This window comes from Argopecten irradians, chromosome 10 (genome assembly GCF_041381155.1).
Source record: "Argopecten irradians isolate NY chromosome 10, Ai_NY, whole genome shotgun sequence".
Lineage (NCBI taxonomy): Eukaryota > Metazoa > Mollusca > Bivalvia > Pectinida > Pectinidae > Argopecten > Argopecten irradians.
Genome location: NC_091143.1, coordinates 38,155,413 through 38,175,415, shown reverse-complemented (window position 1 = coordinate 38,175,415; position 20,003 = coordinate 38,155,413). Strand labels below are relative to the sequence as shown.

The 20,003-nt window shown below is 36.3% G+C and overlaps 2 protein-coding genes across 2 annotated transcripts in view; one reads left to right on the top strand and one right to left on the bottom strand.

Annotated features, from left to right (window-relative positions):
* Positions 1-101: 101 nt before the first annotated feature.
* On the top strand, positions 102-10,984 carry LOC138333832 (F-box/WD repeat-containing protein 5-like). The gene is made up of 8 exons (XM_069282447.1): positions 102-251; positions 1,442-1,574; positions 2,870-3,115; positions 3,886-4,069; positions 5,736-5,875; positions 6,237-6,826; positions 7,651-7,863; positions 8,521-10,984. The coding sequence occupies exons 1-8, from the start codon at positions 223-225 to the stop codon at positions 8,726-8,728; spliced, it is 1,743 nt and encodes a 580-aa protein (XP_069138548.1). The 5' UTR covers positions 102-222; the 3' UTR covers positions 8,729-10,984.
* Positions 10,985-11,680: 696 nt separating this feature from the next.
* The window catches only part of LOC138333833 (leucine-rich repeat serine/threonine-protein kinase 1-like), a 49,173-nt gene continuing 40,850 nt past the window's right edge, over positions 11,681-20,003 (bottom strand). Inside the window, 5 exon segments of the mRNA XM_069282448.1 lie at positions 11,681-15,293; positions 16,270-16,395; positions 16,696-16,857; positions 18,327-18,518; positions 18,965-19,093. Of these exon segments, the coding sequence (XP_069138549.1) occupies positions 14,232-15,293; positions 16,270-16,395; positions 16,696-16,857; positions 18,327-18,518; positions 18,965-19,093 (1,671 nt within the window). The 3' untranslated portion in view covers positions 11,681-14,231.

The window sequence follows — 20,003 nt, the reverse complement described above, 5'->3', positions numbered from 1 at the left end:
GAATTTGGATTCTTACATTTGTTAACTTTTACAGACTAAAGTTACATGTCTTTTTGCTGTAGCAGCATTTTTCCGGAAATTTGAAGTAACGTCGACTCTAATATTACTTTACATTTTCAAGCATCTGACGGAGTTAGATTTGTGAAGTAATGGCCGCAAGTTAATGACCGTTCGTGAACCAACGATGGTCGAAGGCGAAAAACAGATATTATAAGTCTAAAAATGCCCCTGCATTGCATCGGCGAGAGGAGGTAAATATATATCCTAGATAATAACACACACTTAACCTACCAAAACGTTAAGTCGCTGTTTCTGTTTCGCTTAAAAGTGTTGTCGTCCGCCATAAACAGGTAAAATGTGTGGAATGAATCAATGATTCCTTCTCGACTGTCGGATTCCCGACTGTTATTATGTATTTGGACGATTGAAAGACGTCTTTCTTGTTATCGCTATTTATCAGAAAATACTGAAGGGATATTTCTCTAATTTTACTTGTAGGATCCCCTAGGACCCTAGTCGTGCATATTGCATTTTGGGACAGATCGTCTAAAACGATTATCTTGGATTTTTACAGTCAGTTAAAGTTTGTTATCGCTATTGCTCAGAAAGTAATGAAGGTTACCAAATTTCATATTTAGGTTCCTCTAGTGCATACCACATTTTGGGACCAATCGCTCAACAAGATGGCCGCCAGGCAGCCATCTTGGATTTTAATAGTTAAAGTTTGTTATCACTATTTCTCAGAAAGTATTGAATGGATCAATCTCAAATTTCATATGTTACGTGTTAGGTTCCCCTAGCGCACTAGTTGTACATATTGCGATTTGGTACCGATCGGTCAACAAGATTGCCGCCAGGCAGCCATTTTGGACTTTGATAGTTGAAGTTTGTTATCGCTATTTTTCAGAAGGTACTGAAGGCATAGTTCACAGATATATGTAGGTTCCCCTATGGCCCTTATAGTTGTGCATAGTGCATTTTTGGACCAATCGCTCAACAAGATGGCCACCAGGTGCCATCTTGGACTTGGATAGTTGATGTTTGAAAAGCAGAGAAAAGATCCCTCTTTCAATTGTCAGACATAGATCAATCTTTGGTGGCCTATGGGCATCAAGATCCCTCTGGGATCTCTTGTTAAATAAACCCGGTTGTGCATTAAGCCACTCTAGGCCTGTATGTTTTCAATCTTTGGTGGCCTATGGGCATCAAAGATCCCTCTGGGATCTCTTGTTAAATAAACCGGTTGTGCATTAAGGCACTCTGGGCCTGTATGTTTCTGAAATGATTTGACAATGACCAAAAAGAAGAGAAATAAAACAAATGTTGCAATTGACCATTATAAAATGATTTTTTGTTGCATGTACAGAAATGTCAGCCATTATAAAATAATTGTTTGTGTACAGAAATGTTTTCCATTATGAAACAATTGTTTGTCCATCAGGAGTCCCTCAGAGATAGATAATGAGGAAGAAACATGTCCAAGCATATGGCAGAAATCACCGGACTCAATTCTTCTGGATATCTTCTCTTCCCTCCAGGCTCATCACCTTCTGCAAGCTGCACAAACCTGCAAGGTAAACAAACTCAATCATTATTCCATGTTTTACATCACATAAGCAGACTTATGTCCATTAAAGGAAAAGTGCTTTCTGGAGGTTTTTGTAGAAATATAATTTCTTGTTAGTACTCCCAGTGTTTTTCCTGGGTATTTTGGGAAATTGCACCAGGTAAAAATTGGGAAATTTTGTGCGATACATTAATATATAAGTAGGAAATGAAAAATTTAAACTGTGTTTATGGAAATTTTGGAAAAGGTAGAAATAGACAATTATGCTTTTCTAAGAATCAAGTGTAAGAATGGATACTAAAATACAACATTCAGTCTTGGGATTTCCGGAATTTTTAAATTTCCTCGCACAAAATACACTTCAACTCACTGATTTGGGAAATTTAGACATAGATTTGGGAAAAAATAACAAGAAATACAATTAGGAATGGGGCCTAATTTCGGCCCCAAATATATAGGCAGGAAAAAGACTGACTCCATAAAAATTTTGATGTTATAGATACATTGTATTTGCTTTCTCTGTATTGTCATGTAAGACAGTTTAATAAATATTTGATGGTGTCAAGATCATACATTTTATATGTTTTACAAAAACTGCACCTATCCTGATTGAGGTAAATATGTGTAGGAAATAAAATTGCATTTCATTGTGCTTTAATTCTATATTTATACTTCTTAAAAAAATAGACTTTGAGTTATCATATTTTCTGATGTATGAGCCATGACTTTTTTACCTGGAAATGTGATGTAATTATATTATGACGTCATATCAATATGATTGTTTTGACTGAAACTTCCCATACTAGTCAAGTATCTGTCTTGTTTATATTTCCATTATGTAATAAATATAATTCTACACTAAAAGCTCTTGGCATATATATCAAGTTACTGAACTCATTTAAAACATTTATATTACATAGACACTCATATAAGATCTTGTGTAATATATATAAGTGCTACAATGATATGCTTCCTTCACATAACGATATGTATCAAGATATACTTGTGTCATGTAATTATAACTACAGTGAGCCAAATCGTGTATTACTACCATGATCATTACACCCCCTCCATGGTTTATGATATTTCGTCTTTGTATTTTACAGAGTTAGCCCCCTTTTGGGTAGGTTTCGATTGTTACATCATTATTTTGTGAGCGCAATTTACGTCGTTTTCTTCGAAAAGTATGATGTTACGCATGCAAATACATGACGTCACAATCAATACCTACCCGCAAGGGCAGATAACTCTGTAATGTGCAAATACTGAAGAAAACATATACCATCATTTATTTTGATACAGGACTGGCACCGTGTTTGTCAGGACGAAAGCTTATGGAAAGGTCTGATGCAGAGGAGATGGGCAGTGAAGACAGTTTGTTTGCCTCCAGGGAAAGAAAGCTGGCAGGCTGAGTACAAGCGGCTACAGTACCACTCTCCTGTGCATCTCAGTGAGACGCTAACAGACCACCAGGATGAAGTGCTTCACGTTAGCTTCTCCCACCGGGGCGACATGTTCTCCACGACCTCAAAAGATGCCACAATTAAGGTATAGATTGATAGAATCTTACATGAGTCTGTCAAGTGGACAAGGATATCTCAACCCGAGTGAAAGATTAGGACTTGTCAGTCTGAGGCTTGTGATGGTTAAGATATCCCTGTTCGCTTGACAGATCCATTTTGATTCCTTTTCTCCCATCCCTTCAACTCTATTCAAGAAAGATGAGCCTAAGGTGTTGCTTCTTTTGGCAACAGCATTGATATTTCTGTAAAAACTCCACTTTTGATAAAATAACTCCCATCTGATTGAACTGAAACTTTATCTTCTATGAACATAATTATTGGCTATCACTCACATCGAATTTGGCAAGCTAATTAAAATTTGATGTTCATGTTCATACAGAGTTTACGGAGAAGTTGATGAACATCAAATATCAATTAGATTGTGAATTTGGTAGCATTCTGGAAACCGACTTTCATTCATGTGCGATGTGCTTTCCTGATTATTTTCACTATCCAAGTTAATTAGCGAAAGTTTATCTCTGTGAATCAATATTTACCTCGCCTATATTGATACAAATTTTCGTTCAATTATTAAATATGCGAATGTTAATCTTCGTGAACTTATTTTTAAATGGAAATTGCGAACATTTTATAGCTGCCAAAGAAAATTTGTTTACAGTATCTATAGTGTGGGGATTCAAAATTGTACAAATCATGGGACTGACCACCCAAGTCTACGTATACGAAGCCTTGCTGTTATCTGGGCATGTTTTAATGTCTGAAATATTAAAATATTTTTATATCATTGTTTGACAGGTGTGGAGTGTGGGCTACCCAACAACAATTAAATACTCAAAAGATTTTCGTAAATTACTTTCCTGGGACTTCACGCAATTCTCCTGTTTTAATCAAAGTGACAGCATGCTGCTAGTATCAAGTGTGAAGACCCGAGATTTTATAGACCGGCGTGGATTTGTAGCTATACTGTCTATTCTACAAGGTAAGACCAGAGATTTTATAGACTGGCGCGGATTTGTAGCTATACTGTCTATTCTACAAGGTAAGACCAGAGATTTTATAGACTGGCGCGGATTTGTAGCTATAGTGCCTATTCTACAAGGTAAGACCAGAGATTTTATTAGACCGACGCAGATTTGTAGCTATACTGTCTATTCTACAAGGTAAGACCAGAGATTTTATAGACCGGCGCAGATTTGTAGCTATACTGTCTATTCTACAAGGTAAGACCAGAGATTTTATAGACCGGCGCAGATTTGTAGCTATACTGTCTATTCTACAAGGTAAGACCAGAGATTTTATAGACCGGCGCGGATTTGTAGCTATACTGTCTATTCTACAAGGTAAGACCAGAGATTTTATAGACCAGCCAGGGTTTGTAGCTGTACTGTCTATTCTACAAGGTAAGACCAGAGATTTTATAGACTGGCGCAGATTTGTAGCTATTCTGTCTATTCTACAAGGTAAGACCAGAGATTTTATAGACCGGTGCAGATTTGTAGCCATACTGTCATTCTACAAGGTAAGACCCGAGATTTTATAGACCGGCTTGGATTTGTAGCTATACTGTACATGTCTGTTCTACAAGGTAAGACCAGAGATTTTATAGACCGGCGCGGATTTGTAGCTATACTGTCTATTCTACAAGGTAAGACCAGAGATTTTATAGACCAGCCAGGGTTTGTAGCTATACTGTCTATTCTACAAGGTAAGACCAGAGATTGTATAGACCGGCGTGGATTTGTAGCTATACTGTCTATTCTACAAGGTAAGACCAGAGATTTTATAGACCAGCACAGATTTGTAGCTATACTGTCTATTCTACAAGGTAAGACCAGAGATTGTATAGACCGGCGTGGATTTGTAGTTATACTGTCTATTCTACAAGGTAAGACCAGAGATTTTATAGACTGGCACAGATTTGTAGCTATACTGTCTATTCTACAAGGGAAGTGAAATATTACACTATCAAAGAAGGCTCATATAGATAGTGATATTGCAGCGATACTGTGATGCATATTATTGAGAATGTAAAACACACATTTGCCATCCGAAGAAATTGTGCCATAGGTATTTCAGACTAACAATATACATGTATATAAAGACATTCTCTTCCATTCAGCCCTAATGCTTATAAGTTAAATTAGAAGATTTTGTCCAGTTTCTTTTGAAGTTCAATGTTGAAAAATATGCCACATAAGGTACCTAACGTGTATGACAATGCACAACGCAAGCCTTGACAAACATTTGTTTAAAGAGGAATGTTGGCAGATTATGGGCAACTTAAAAAGATGGAGATTTTATTCATGAACATCCATAGACTTTGAAGGCTATTTAGCTCTCCAGCTTGCAGCTTCATTACAGAGAATATCTCTAAGTTATAGTGATACTTAGATGAGGGGGGAATTCTCTTCCATTCAGCCTTATGACCTACTAGTTAAGCACCAAAGAATTTGCCAACATTCCAAGAAAATTACAAAACAAAACTCCAAAAGTCATCATTCTGAACACATTATTTATTTAACTCTCCAGCCTCCGGGCTTCATTTACAGATATTCCCTCGCATCCATCGTGATACTTGAGAGAGGAAGGATTTCCCTTCCAGTTAAGTTTTCCTGTGTGATATATAACCTTTAATTTCCTTTCAGATTTCCACATACTACGAGTGGTTGCGATGGACCCTTCACAACTCTTTGGGGCCTGGCTTGATGATAAGACATTTTTGGGTGGTTGTTTAGAAATTAGCATTGATAGATTTGCTACTACAGTCCAAATTGAATCTTTTGAGGTAAATATAACCACTTATTTTAGTAAGCTGTATAGTTGATGTTCCAAGTACATGCAAATAAGCAAATATATGACTGCTTTAAATACAGTGAAACCTGGTTATATTGAAGTCCTCAGGGAATGAGAAATCTCTTCAAGTTATCCAGATTTCAATATAACCCAGGAGGAAGATAATGAATATGTACATGTGTTAACAGGGATATATAATTCCTTTTCAATTAAGCAGTATTTCAGTATAATCAATTTCAAATTAAGTGGTTCCACTGTAATGCTTTGCTCTTCCACTGTAAATGCCATTTCGCTCTTTCTCCACGTGATCATTTTCATATGTTTTAAGAAATACTGAAAATTTTTTACTTCAGGTACGACCGTCCCAACTTGCTGAGTTGTTGTCGGAGGGGTGTTCCGACATGTGTGTGGAGGAAGGGGGTGGAAGTAGTCTGTTTACATTCTGTAGTGAGACAGCAAGTCTTATTAAATTCCTCACGGTGGCTAATGTTCCTGTGAACCCAGTTGACCCTGATGACCTAAGTGACTCTGACATGGAGGCCGAAGGTGATAGGTCAGTAGATATGGAAGATGTAGAGCCAGGGTGTTCCTACAGTGGAGCTTCTAGTAGTAGTGTGAACTGTACAAAACATCAAACACCAACTACGCAGAACATGATATTTGTGACTGGTGAATTCGCTGTTGCGTTACATCAGGTTGGATTCAAAAACTTATCTCCACCTATCTCTAATGATAATACCAGCCCACGTAGAGACAGTGACGTTAGTTCTAACTCAGACCTTGACGAGTTAGGCTTTGAACCTAGTCAGGAGGAAAGTCACATGGTTGTTAACTTCAGTAATAACGACATTCAGTTACGGAGAATACGAAAATCAGACAAGCCGGATCATCTGATTGACCTCTACGGTCATGTGACAGGGTTGTGCTTATCCAGTGATCACAGGTAAGTTACTTTTCTGTATTTACATACTTCAGAGTTATCTGCCATGATAGGTAGATATTAATTGTTAGGCCATTTATTTACAAGGTTAGCGTCATAAATTTCGGTGAAAATGATGTGATTTTGGCTCACAAAATATTGATGTCAGATTAGATACCTACCCGAAAGGGAGATAGCTCTGACTGTAATATGCAAAAACGGAATTCTTATCTTTGCAGAAGGTGCATATTATTATAAAATCAATTGTTGCATTCAGTTGTTTACATGCTGTTAATTGCAAAATTAAATTGCCATGATGAAGTTCTAGGTTTAAAAATAGATAGAAGATGGTTTACAGTTTATCATAATAAAGGAAAATTCAAACATAAAAACAGCAGTACTAGAAATGCAGGTATCAAATTTTTACATATATACAAGGTATAAAAGCAGCACCCTGCTGAATACATTCCACAAAATTATTATAAAAGAATAATACGGATGGCTTTCATATTTAAATTGGCATTCAACAAGGTGCTCTTTTACAACAGAGAAATTTTAAAAACTAAAAATTAATACCAAATTGAGAAATTTTAAAAACAAAAATCAATACCAAATTTATAGATGATAAATAGCAAAACATGTCCTGAATTAACAAACACTAAGGTGAGCTTATGCATCTGTCTGTCTGTCTGAATGTCCGTCATCTGTCTGTCCCTCTGTCCGTCCATCACCTGTCTGTCAACAATTCACAAAATTAATGTAAACAATGATCATATTGGCTGGAAGCATCCTTATGGAGGTACAGCATACAATTTAAAACATCAACAAAATATTCCTCTCTTTTTCAGATATTTATTCCTCAATTGTCGCCCTTGGATTGGAACAGTCGATCGAACTGACCCCTGGGCAACGCCTGACCTGTCACCTTCTATTGAGGTCAGGGTAATTGACCTTTGCACCCTGAAGGACACCAAACTAAGATACTTGGGTCACAAAGGCTTCTCCCCATCCACTATGTGCTGTTTTGTGTTCTTGGATGTCAGTGACGACTACGTCGGAAGGTAATTATTTCTTGTTGCTTCTATTTAGGTGGGGACGCGGTGGCAGAGTGGTTAAGATGTCTCAACATATTACCACAAGCCCTCAACCTCTGGGTCATGAGTTCAAATTCCATGTGGGGCAGTTGCCAGGTACCGACTGCTTGTCGGTGGTTTTTCTCTGGGTACTCCAACTTTCCTCCAACAACAAACCTGGCATGTCCTTACATGACCCTGGCTGTTTATAAGACGTTAAACTAATAAAACCCCAAACCTGACGAAAGTTAAGAATACTCCAACACCAACAGACTATAAACTATATTCATCATTTGAACAATGATTGGTGTTTACTTATGTAAATGTATATCTAATTAACACGAAAAACGATTCAAGATAACTTGATTTGCTTTTGGTAGATGCACAATTTCATGTAGAGCATAGTGCCATGGATTTTTTTTCGAGACAAGTGAAATTAGAAGCTCAAACTTTTCAATTCTGGTAATGGTGTAAAGTAAGTAACATTTGTAACTAAAGAAAAATACTAATTCATCTGTTCCTGTTTTTGATAGGGAAAAAATACCGTTTTTCAGTGGTGTGTAGCATATTTAATGGAATTGCTGAATATTTGTCGATTTTATTACAAATGAGTGATGAGTTAAATGTTGGTTTTTTGTTATTCAGCGGGAGTGAGGATGCTCGAGGCTATATCTGGGACCGCCACTACACCACCCTGCTGTCAACTTTTCAACATGATGAAGGGGTTGTTAACGCCATCGCATTCTGTCCTAGCAACCAGGAGTATCTCGTTACGGTCAGCGATGACAACACCATCAAGATCTGGCGGTCAAAGCATTTAATGAGACATTTACAAGTGAAAGGAAATGATTGACTCCATGAATGTCCTTTTGGACTCCCATATTGGCTTGATACCTCTCTACTCTCCCCGTAGAAATGGTTGCGGGTCAACTGTTACAGTATATATGTGTATTCCTATATTGACGACAGTGGACTTTTTGACAAATATTTACGAGACAATGTGAGTTTGTGTACGCATTTTCCAAGCATTGCAGGAAGTTATGTGAATGCTTTTTGGGGACTTTAGAGTGGTTGGGGGAAATGCCTGAAGATTTAATGTAAAATGAGTTTTATGATGAGATATAGGAGTGTCTGGGACATTTATGTGTCAGATTTCTTCTACCAATGTCCATTTAATGTTAAGTTTGTAGAAAAATACTGTATAAGTATATAATTACCTGTACAGCATTGGGTAGAAACTTAAGGTTGTATTGTTGTATATAATCAGTATTCTGTGCTAATTTATGAATTCTTGTGCTGTTAGATTGTATTAAATTATATATATGAATTTTGTGGATTATGTTGAGAAATTATATTAGAAGGAATTGAATGTGTTTTGAAAACACGAAAAATCTTAATATATAATATAATAGTTAAAATTATATATGAAGCTACATTTATCTAAAAAAATATTCATTCTACCACTCTCCACTTATGGGACATGTTGGCCGAGTGGTTAAGGTGTGTGACATTCTACCACTAGCACTCCACTTCTGGGACATCTCAGCTGAGTGGTTAAGGTGTCTGAAATTCTACCAGTAAATCTTCACCTCTGGGCCGACATTCTATGGATACCTTGTAGCCCTCCACCTCTGGGCTATGGTGGCTAAGTGGTTAAGGTGTCTCTCCACCTCAATCTGATTGAAATATAGATCCTTATAACCACTCCGTTCAATAGAGGATCTGACAACATACCTTAAGGGGTCATGTTCGGATGACCTTTATATACCACCTGGACTTCAGATCGAATGCATTTTCTACACCATGCTACATCATACATCATTCATATCAGTTTAGTTATGCTCTTTTGGCGAGGTGACTTTGTACACAAAAATCATTCTGACAGCTTTTTCAAACTATTTTGTCACTTTCAAGATTCTGCAATGCAAGCAGCAATTGGATTGATTATTTGCAAAGGTCACCTGGACATGACCCCTAATGGGATGTTGTCAGATCCTCTTATCAAACGTAGTGATAATAAGAATCTGTATTCTAATCAGATTTAAGGTCAAGGTGGCTGAGTGGTTAAGGTGTCAGACATTCTACCACCAGCCCTCCACCTCTGTGGCTGAGTGGTTAAGGTGTCAGACATTCTACCACTAGCCCTCCACCTCTGTGGCTGAGTGGTTAAGGTGTCGGACATTCAACTTGTTAGAATCAATGTTTGTCTGTCCTAAGCTTATTGTTACATGCTTTACTGACAGTGTTATGTTAAAGGATCTGATCGTTAAGGTAGCTGCTGTGATTATAAATCATTTTCCTGTGATATAATGTAATCCGAGTGCTCTTTGATCTTGTTCAAAACCCTCGATTGAGGTCCGAAGGCATGTATTACCACTGAATTATCAATGTCTACAATGAGTTATTTTTCTTTTAATTTCATCTGAAATTATTTCCTTGTTTAGGAAAATGTGCTAGATCTGATGACCTTTGAACTGCTTTTGTGCCATTTAAACTTAATACATAAAGCTACACATATATGATAATATGATTTATAGTTTCAGAATTCCTATATAATTACTTCAGGATTTAAATGTTGTTCTGTTTGATACTAACTGTATAGTTGCTTATATTTACGGCAGTTTTAATTTCACTTAATTAGCATGTCCATTCAAATTCGTGAAATTTAATACCTCGCAAAATTTATGAAAATCGTGGTTTTATTTATAGCCTTTCGCAAGAATGGTGCTTTCAAAGACTACTGAGTTGATTCGCGAAAATAAGGTCCTGCAAATAAGTTCCAAACAGGAAATTGTGAAACTTTTCATCCGCGAAATAGAACAACTATATATATTAGTGTGAAATACATTGAGAAAATCAGCATGTTCCTCTGTTTGACCATTCTTGACTGATTACGTGGGTAACTGACAATCTGATTATGTAGGTTACTGACGATGCTGTTTGACAGTTAGAATCAACAAAATGGCTGGATTGTATTTCTTTTTTTTTGTCCAAAAAATGGTTGATGCTTGGCCTCACGGAACACTTGTGTGAATAATAAACATTCTAATATTTACAACTGGATTGTGGTCGTTTGTTGCTGTCTGATTAAAATGAATATCCTTATTAATCTCATCTCAATTTATTTATTGTAGATTGAAAAAAAAAAATGGGAAAATACTTTAAAGGGAAAATTCAGTCTAAGAGTACATTGAAATTTGCACATACACGTATATCGGGGAAAAACTACCGGTAGTTCTGATGGAAGTCCGATTAGTTGGTTTTACTGCAATATGCCAGAAAAGCCCACTGTGGTGAAAGTGTGAAATGTGAAACTCTCCTGCTATCCGCCATTACACACTAGTCGGACGTCATGTATGCTGAATTCTGGCCCTTGCCAGTGGAGTAAAGTAATGTCTAAAACTACTGAATGCCTTTAAAGTACATTTTTTAGTGTTTCTACTGTATTATGTGCATGCTTGACCATACCCCGTCTAAAAAACTCATCGGTGGTTTTAGAACAGTACATTTATGCCATATTTAGCTTTATGGTTATGTAACAGAATAAGCCTCCCTTTATTGTCCCTTTCAATGAATTGACCGATCACTAGGTGTAATATGGCCACGGCTCGTGCTTACAAAAGCAAGTGTTTCTATTCAATGTCGGAGCAAACATTGTAGCACACACAATACAAAATACAAAGTCACGTGCGGTTTGATTGACAGCTGGCGATCCGTCAATAGTGATTAGGTGATCAGTCTAAATTTTCAAAATGGGCTTATGTAGAAATCATTATATCTTGAGGAATATATATAATGTACACGATTCATCAGAAAATCTTTTAATCACCATTTTCAACAAACAGGGTAATATTTTGATCACAATTGTAACAAAGCAACAATATATATTAATTTTGTTAGTAATATATCACAAGGCAGTGCAGTAAATATTCACTATAACGAATCCCATGGGACAAAGAGAAATAATTTGTTACTACAGAAACTTTCTATAGAGTTTCTGAAACTATAAGTTAATTAAAAGTCCTCGGCCAATTGCACCTCGGATTAACATAGTTACTCAGCTTGCTCAAAAGTCATGATCAATAATATCTTCTTTCAATAAAAAAAATTGGCAGATTTTCCATCATGGACAATTAATTGTACACTTAGTAGATTATGTTTGATTTTCCATCAATCAATTCCCTTTTGGCCACAAGTCTCACTTAAAAACAAGGCTACATTTAGCACTTTAAAAAAAAAAAAAAAAATCTGAAAAATTTGTTATATGAGCAAATATTGACTTAATACAAATCACTTCATATCAAAAGATAATACTTTATAAGCAATGTCGTAATACGTTTCTCAAAGAAGTATAAATAAACAGGAGCCAAAACTGGGGGTTTCAGTTTACTTTGCAATAAGTAGAAATATGTATCAAGCAAGTTCATCTAAAGAATGTTTTACTGTAGTATGGGATATATTAGTGGCAATGCTTATCAGACTCTTCATATGTGGATTTGAAGGAATACAGTAAAACCCGAGGCTTGATCAATTTAGCATTTTGCAGATAAAAAAATGCGCTATTAAATCAATAAACTGTTTAATAGTGACAATTTAATCCTGGTTCCATATTCATTTTTATTAGTTTGTTTAAAGTTATATGTGCCGTTATTGGGCGATAATTTTGACATGCTATTTTTTCATCATTAATTCATTAAAATCATAAGGTTTGATGAATAAAGCTGTAAAAATCATTCAAATGGCTTCAGATGACTTATAAACGTTAGTTATAACACAGAGATTTTGTACTGTAAAATTGATGTTTATATGCCTTAAATATGTTTAAATGAAAACATACCTTCATAAGTCACTTTACAATTACTAAAAACATTGTAAAAATGTGTAATGAAATTGTAGAACACAATTTGGCTTCATGGTCTCACCGTATGTACTCATTTCACTTCAGTAGTGATGTAAATAAATGATTTTTGGCAGTACTGCCAAAAATCATTTTCAGCTCTTATTTGTACATACATGTAAAATTAAAAGCTATGCATTGAAAGCACTGTAATTTTCAAAATGTTGGTAATTTTTGGTGCTGAATAAAATATTAAAAGCTCATCTTAATTCGTGAGTATGAAAAATACGGCACATATAACTTTAAGATTAATGCTTAAAAGCTCAATGCATACACAAGATTTGCGTAGGCAATGCTAAACCTCAATGGGCGTAGATATTTCTATAATTTCATGGATGAAAGTAACTATTTGGAAATATACTGTAATCATGACATGTAAAACTAAACACGGGGACTAGTTTGTATGTGAGCTTAAGACATTTTCCAATAAATAACAAAGCTATAATGACATAAGCCTGTATTGCCAATCTAAATACTGTAAAACAACTTTCTTTTGTGTGCCATTTATTTTCGCCAATTTCACGTTCAAGGAAATTTTGTGAAAGTTTATCTCCGCAAAAAATTCCAAAATTCTCGCACAATTAAATTTGAATTTATTTTTATTTAATTTTAAATCTGCAAAACTTTATCTCCGCAAAAATGTTTTGAAACAGAAATCTCAAAATATAACAGCCGCAAAAGAAAGTGGGTTTACAGTATACACAAGAAGCTAACATCTTCGTTGTACCCTTGTATCTCTAATGTCTCCCATTTTACCCCTTTGTGTACAAATTCATATCAAAGTGTTAAAAAATCCTTTCATAAAAAATATATATAGTGGAGCAGATGAGGTTAATTGTATGCCCAAAGAAAAACATAGTATTTTACTCATTTCTTTTCAACATTACTCCTTCCTTCTCAAATAATATTTCAGCTTTCAACAATTTTTTTTTATAAGTAAGATTCAAGGAAGTCAACTTGACATCATTGGCTTCTATTTTCCAAGATGGTCGCCGAAACCACTGAAACCTGTTACATAGAAAATACATGAAAAACTTTGTATCAAGTATGTCATGTATTTGATATTTGAAATTCAACAAAATAAACATTAAATAATAGATTTGAAAATATGAAAGATATGAAGGCCAAATAGGGTACAAACCATACAAATTCCGTAGGCAGCCATCTTAGAAATTGAGCAAAAATATTTGATACTAACTTTATTTGTGCCAAGTTATATGCTTTTATTATGATGTACTACTCTAAGAGTTAATACAGTCGGGTATGTATGGCTATTTGTGTCAAGTCTGCAATTCTCCTTTAGCCGTACATAATCCATAACACAGATTGAATACAATTTTTGGTGTTCTGAATCGTCTTATGCTATCTCCGCCTTTTTGTATATTTAACAACATCATTATACAATTCCTAAAATCTCCTGCAACCAATACATAGTTTATTCCCGTAAGTTGAGAACATTTTATGCAATATCTTCTGAAATATTGCTTGGTATCCTGAGTTTTTTAGAGAATTTAGAATGCCGCTTAGTTTTCTCTTCGTCTGTTTTCACTTTCCAGTACCTCCGAATGTTTGAAATATGTGGACAACAGTAGGCTTCCCAGGCGAGAAGATGTGAGCTGGTTAGGTTGTCCCGAATCAAAGTGACCACAACGTTATTGATACACAAGATTGATTCCACAACAGAACAGTCCATCGTGCTGTCAGCACGCTCGGTTTTACAGTCTAACACAGCTATTACATCTCCTTTTCTAAACGACTGATAGCTTGATGTGCAGACGATGAGAATATCGCCACGGTTACGACTGACCCAGATCGTGTCACCTACAACCTCTACTGAGTTAATGATGACTTCACTAATTGAATGACGTCGAGCTTCAGCTGGAAGTGTGCCGCCCCTGTTCGGCGGTGTGTTTCCCGGTAGATCTTGGCCGTAATGAATACTTGCGCGCGGCGGAGGACTGGGAGGCCTACGTACTGGTATTGGAGGAGGTACTGAATCGTCATTGTCAACGTCATTATCATCACCATCTTCAATTTTCCTTACTACATCATGTATATCCATGGATATTTCTTTCGCCGTGTTCATGTTGTGGGGATGTGGTTGGTCACAGTTGTAGATATTTGTGGCTATTCCCGTGTCGGTGTCGAGTTCGACCACACACGCCGTATCGCACATCAGACACCAGATCCGTCCGTCTCCCTGGACCATTGTCTCGACACAAGTCGCCACAAAGTCCCATTCCTCAACCATTCTGGCAACATGTATCCTGCTTTCTACCAATGAAATTCCTACATTGTATATAACAATATCGGGACCACAACCAATCCACAATTCGTCACCCTTACTAGACTCGATAAGTACTGCACAACGTGCCTCATCAGAAAGCTGTTGACTTTGTCTAGCACACGCCCAGCCGCTGGTGGAAACTTGGGTGTGGAACGTTTTCCGATCAGGCTTGACGTTCATTATATACGTTTGTAACTTCCCATTGTGTAGGGTTACAAACACTTTCTGCTCCTTCTATAAAAATAAGAAAATGATTTAGTATATAACATACCGTATTCGACCCAATAAGCGCCCCTTCCCCTTTTTGAGGCCTCGATTTAAATTGTCCACGCATAAACAAAGACCAAAACTAATACAAAACTGTATAGATTAGCAATAATTTCGTCTTATTAGCACCTTCTCATTTTTCAATTTTCCAAGCCCCTGGGTGCTTATTGGTTCGAATACGGTAGTTCCTATTGATTCTCCTTTGAGGAACTAAAAGAGAATAGTCGGGCAAGGAAAACCAGTCAAAATGCGTTCATTAGCCTTCCACAAAGCATTACTTATCAAAACGACGGTCAAGTTCTGCTTAGGTTGTCCAGTTTTGACCATTGAAATTATGGAGAAGCTTTGTGTGGTCAGCATAGTAAAAAAATAGTGATAATAAATTTGTCTAATTCGTTGAAACCAAGGCTTATAAACATGAAAATTTCAACACAGACACAGCCAGTAAATACGAAATCAACATAAAAATTAAAGCCTATTCGAAATAAAAGGTTTGTAATATTGATTCAGAAGTAATTATAAGATTTGAGATGGCTGTTTGATATGAATACCGCATTTGCCATAAATAGTGCCCCTTTCCTTTTTTGGAGAAGAGTTGAAGTTGTATAAACACCCCCATCCCATGGATTTAACAATGTTTAATAACATATAATGCCTCTGACATCAGCATTTTATACCATATGATATGACATGAACTTGCGAGTCTTTTACATATGAATCACGACAATAATTTTTTCTCAAAGATTAAAAAGCATATGAATGATTAATTTATTGTAACAGATTAATGTGTCATGAGTACAGCTAGTGAGCATTTAAATATGGTTGACATTTTTCGTCAACAACTAACATTTAGTTCACTAATAAGCGCCCCCTTTGTTACAATTTTTTAAGTGCCCTGGGTGTTAATTACGACGGATACGGTAGATAAAATCTGGAGGATTACCTTTGTTCTGCCTTTGACATAAACAATGCTGGTTGGAATACCATCACACGGGAAAGTCGTCTGACGCTGCAGCTGTCCTGACGTCAGTTGTTTCCAGACTTCAATCACGCCTTCTGTACTTCCATCCTGTAACAAAGAAATTAAACCAAACAGGTTTTTACAGGGATTTCATAATTGAAACAACCCAAACGAGGAACATTTTGGTTTTGCACCATTTCTTTCTCTTATTAATATTACGTGACCCCAACCTAAGCATTGTTTAGCACCGTTTTTTCTGGAGTATAAGTCGTAACTTTTTCCCCCAAAAATCGGGAGTGCGACCTATACGTACACCAGTGCGACTTATCCGTGGACGAAAACAAAAATCTGACGATGTTAATATTGTTCTGTTTTTTTTTTGTGAATTATGTTTCCATGGTGACTTACCTCAGTGCCAAGCCACACCTCCTTGTCCACCTTACACATACAGTTGACCATTCCACCAGATAAGGGCTTCTTGTCATGGTATGTACAGGTGGATATGTCTACAATGGTGTAATATCTGTCTGTGTCCTTCCCTTCCCATAGCCACACATGGTACCTGTCACCCTGTTAACATAATCATAAAACACCTGTCAGTGTGTTAACATAACCATAAAACACATGTCACCCTGTTAACATAATCACAAGATACATGTCAGGCTGTTAACATAATCATAAGACACCTGTCATCCTATTGATATAATTATAAGACACCTGTTAACAAATTACAAGTCACCTGTCACCCTATTAACATAATCATAAGACACCTGTCATCCTATTAACATAATCATAAGACACCTGTCATCCTATTGACACAATCACAAGACACTTGTCAGCCTGGTTACATACTCACAAGACACTTGTCACCCTATTAACATAATCATAAGACACCTGTCATCCTATTGACACAATCATAAGACACCTGTCACCCTATTAACATAATCATAAGACACCTGTCATCCTATTAACATAATCATAAGACACCTGTCACCCAATTGACATAATCATAACACACCTGTCACCCTATTTACATAATCATAAGACACCTGTCACCCTTTTGACATAATCATGAGACACCTGTTAACATAATTACAAGTCACCTGTCACCCTATTTACATAATCATAAGACACCTGTCACCCTATTGACATAATCATAAGACACCTGTCACCCTATTGACATAATCATGAGACACCTGTTAACATAATTACAAGACACCTGTCACCCTATTAACATAATCATAAGTCACCTGTCACCCTATTGACACAATCACAAGACACTTGTCAGCCTGGTTACATACTCACAAGACACCTGTCAGTCTGGTTACATACTCACAAGACACCTGCCATCCTTTTTACATAATTATAAGACACCTGTTAACATAATTACAAGTCACCTGTCACCCTATTTACATAATCATAAGACACCTGTCACCCTATTAACATAATCATAAGACACCTGTCATCCTATTGACACAAACACAAGACACTTGTCAGCCTGTCTGGTTACATACTCACAAGACACCTGTCATCCTTTTTACATAATCATAAGACACCTGTCACCCTATTTACATAATCATAAGACACCCGTCATCCTATTGACATAATCATGAGACACCTGTTAACATAATTACAAGACACCTGTCACCCTATTTACATAATCATAAGACACCTGTCATCCTATTAACATAATCATAACACACCTGTTAACATAATTACAAGACACCTGTCACCCTATAAATATAATCATGAGACACCGGTTAACATAATTACAAGACACCTGTCATCCTGTTAACATAATCACAGAGTATCTACCTTTAACAACCAGTATTTGTCCGTCTCCTGGGTGACCGCTTAATACAATATACTGTACACTGATGGGCCTTAAATGCCCATAGTTTGAATGAAACGTGAAATTCACTTAATTCATTATGGAGTTTGTCAAGTAGTATAGTATTAAGCACATCTATGATAATGAATTTTGTTTGTTATTTTTTTAATTTTAAGCCCTATTTACAGCCCATACAATATAAACCTACATCAATAACAGGTGCTATTAAATCAACTTCTCCATGGAGTCTGCCAAACTTTTTATGTTGACACATGAACTGGATACTGCGAAGATTGTCTGACACAACCTCCATAGCTGAGGGTCTGTCGGTCCCGTTGTCAGCCCAGCACCGCTCCATGAGTTCCTCAAGTCGTGGGAAGCGTGTATCCACATTATAACTCTGAAAGACAATCATTTGTTTCTAGTGTGTTAGCCAATATAGGAGAGATATATAGCCTGGAAAAACAACTTTCTCTTAAATTGAGGTCAAAGTCAAATATAGGTCACAGGGACCTAGTTTTAAAAAGTTACATACTATCTGCCCTAGGTATAATAACTAAAGACTCCCACCCGTAATACTTTCAGTCGCCTAAAGGCTCCCATATATAAAACTTTGCCTAAATGCCACTGGCAAAAGAGACCCTGTAAGTTTTATCCCAGTTTTTGTATGACAAGACCCAACAACAACTAGTTACAAGAATAAGATATGCCTCAATCAGCTTACTAATGGTGCCTAAGAAGAGGTAACAGGTCACAATAAACAGACAGTTTCTTTCAAATACATCAGTATTTTGGGGGAATGATTTAAAAGGCTTGTATATCTTATACATGTATACTGGTATTGACCTTTAGACTAGGGCGTTTTCCTTCCTGTTTCACGGCGGTCGTGATTTGTCCGATATTACGAAGCTCTCCATACGGCCTCTCTCCCGACAACACCTCATACATCACCATCGCATACGAAAAGATATCCACCTGCAGAAGATATAACAAAATCCAAATCACAAGGAGACATAAGATTGACTACACTTATATAATACATGTAATGGTTAGTAGCGCTGGGTATTGGAAAGGAAGAATTCTTTTTGTCGAGTCTCGAGGTTTGAGTCATTTTTAATACAACGCGAGCGTTTGTATTAATGCTATCTGGTTTACCACTGATGTGTAGGACTGAGTAGGACTTGCCCTACAATGACATCTAGTGGTGACCTCTTGAACCATTTCATTCATAAAATTTCATTCATAAATTCCCTATTCATTGAATAATATTCCTTTGGACCAATCAGTAGTCATAGGAAGACTGCCTTCTGATTGGTAGAATACACAGAGTGTGTATAAAATACACAGAGTGTTATATAATACACAGCCCATCTGGCCAACTGTTGCCTGCTGGTAACTCCTCTGTCCAACTTACATAATCTCTGTTAATGATAATTCAAATTGGACTTACTATCTAAGGCTTATAGACATGTGACCTCTGTCCAACTTAATACTCTGTTAATCATATGCCCTTTTTGTGTACTTTAAAATAATGTTTTTAAATGAATGTTAAACACAGATCTGAGGTAAAGGCAAAATAACTTATAAGGCTGCCCTCATATGTGCATGGTTTTACCAAAATAAGTGTATGTGCAACATAAGAAACAAGAGTATATTAAGGATAAAAACTCATTTTAATGAAGACTTTTGTTTTCTTTGTAATTTTCATGTAGGAACTTTAATTAAGAAAAATGTCAAACAAAACATATGTATTTTCTGTGATCAGTTGAATGTTCTTGTAATAATTGATATTAAAGTTTTTATCATATGGCTTATATATTTTGATTTTGGAAATTCATTTGATTTCATTCTATTTTTCTGTTTCTGCTGCGTTGTATTTGCAGTA

Coding starts and splice junctions, on each gene's coding strand:
- LOC138333832 (XM_069282447.1), top strand. CDS start 223: ATGCCCCTGCATTGCATCGGCGAGAGGAG. Junction 1,575..2,869: donor AAGCTGCACAAACCTGCAAG/GTAAACAAACTC, acceptor ATTTTGATACAG/GACTGGCACCGTGTTTGTCA. Junction 3,116..3,885: donor CAAAAGATGCCACAATTAAG/GTATAGATTGAT, acceptor ATTGTTTGACAG/GTGTGGAGTGTGGGCTACCC.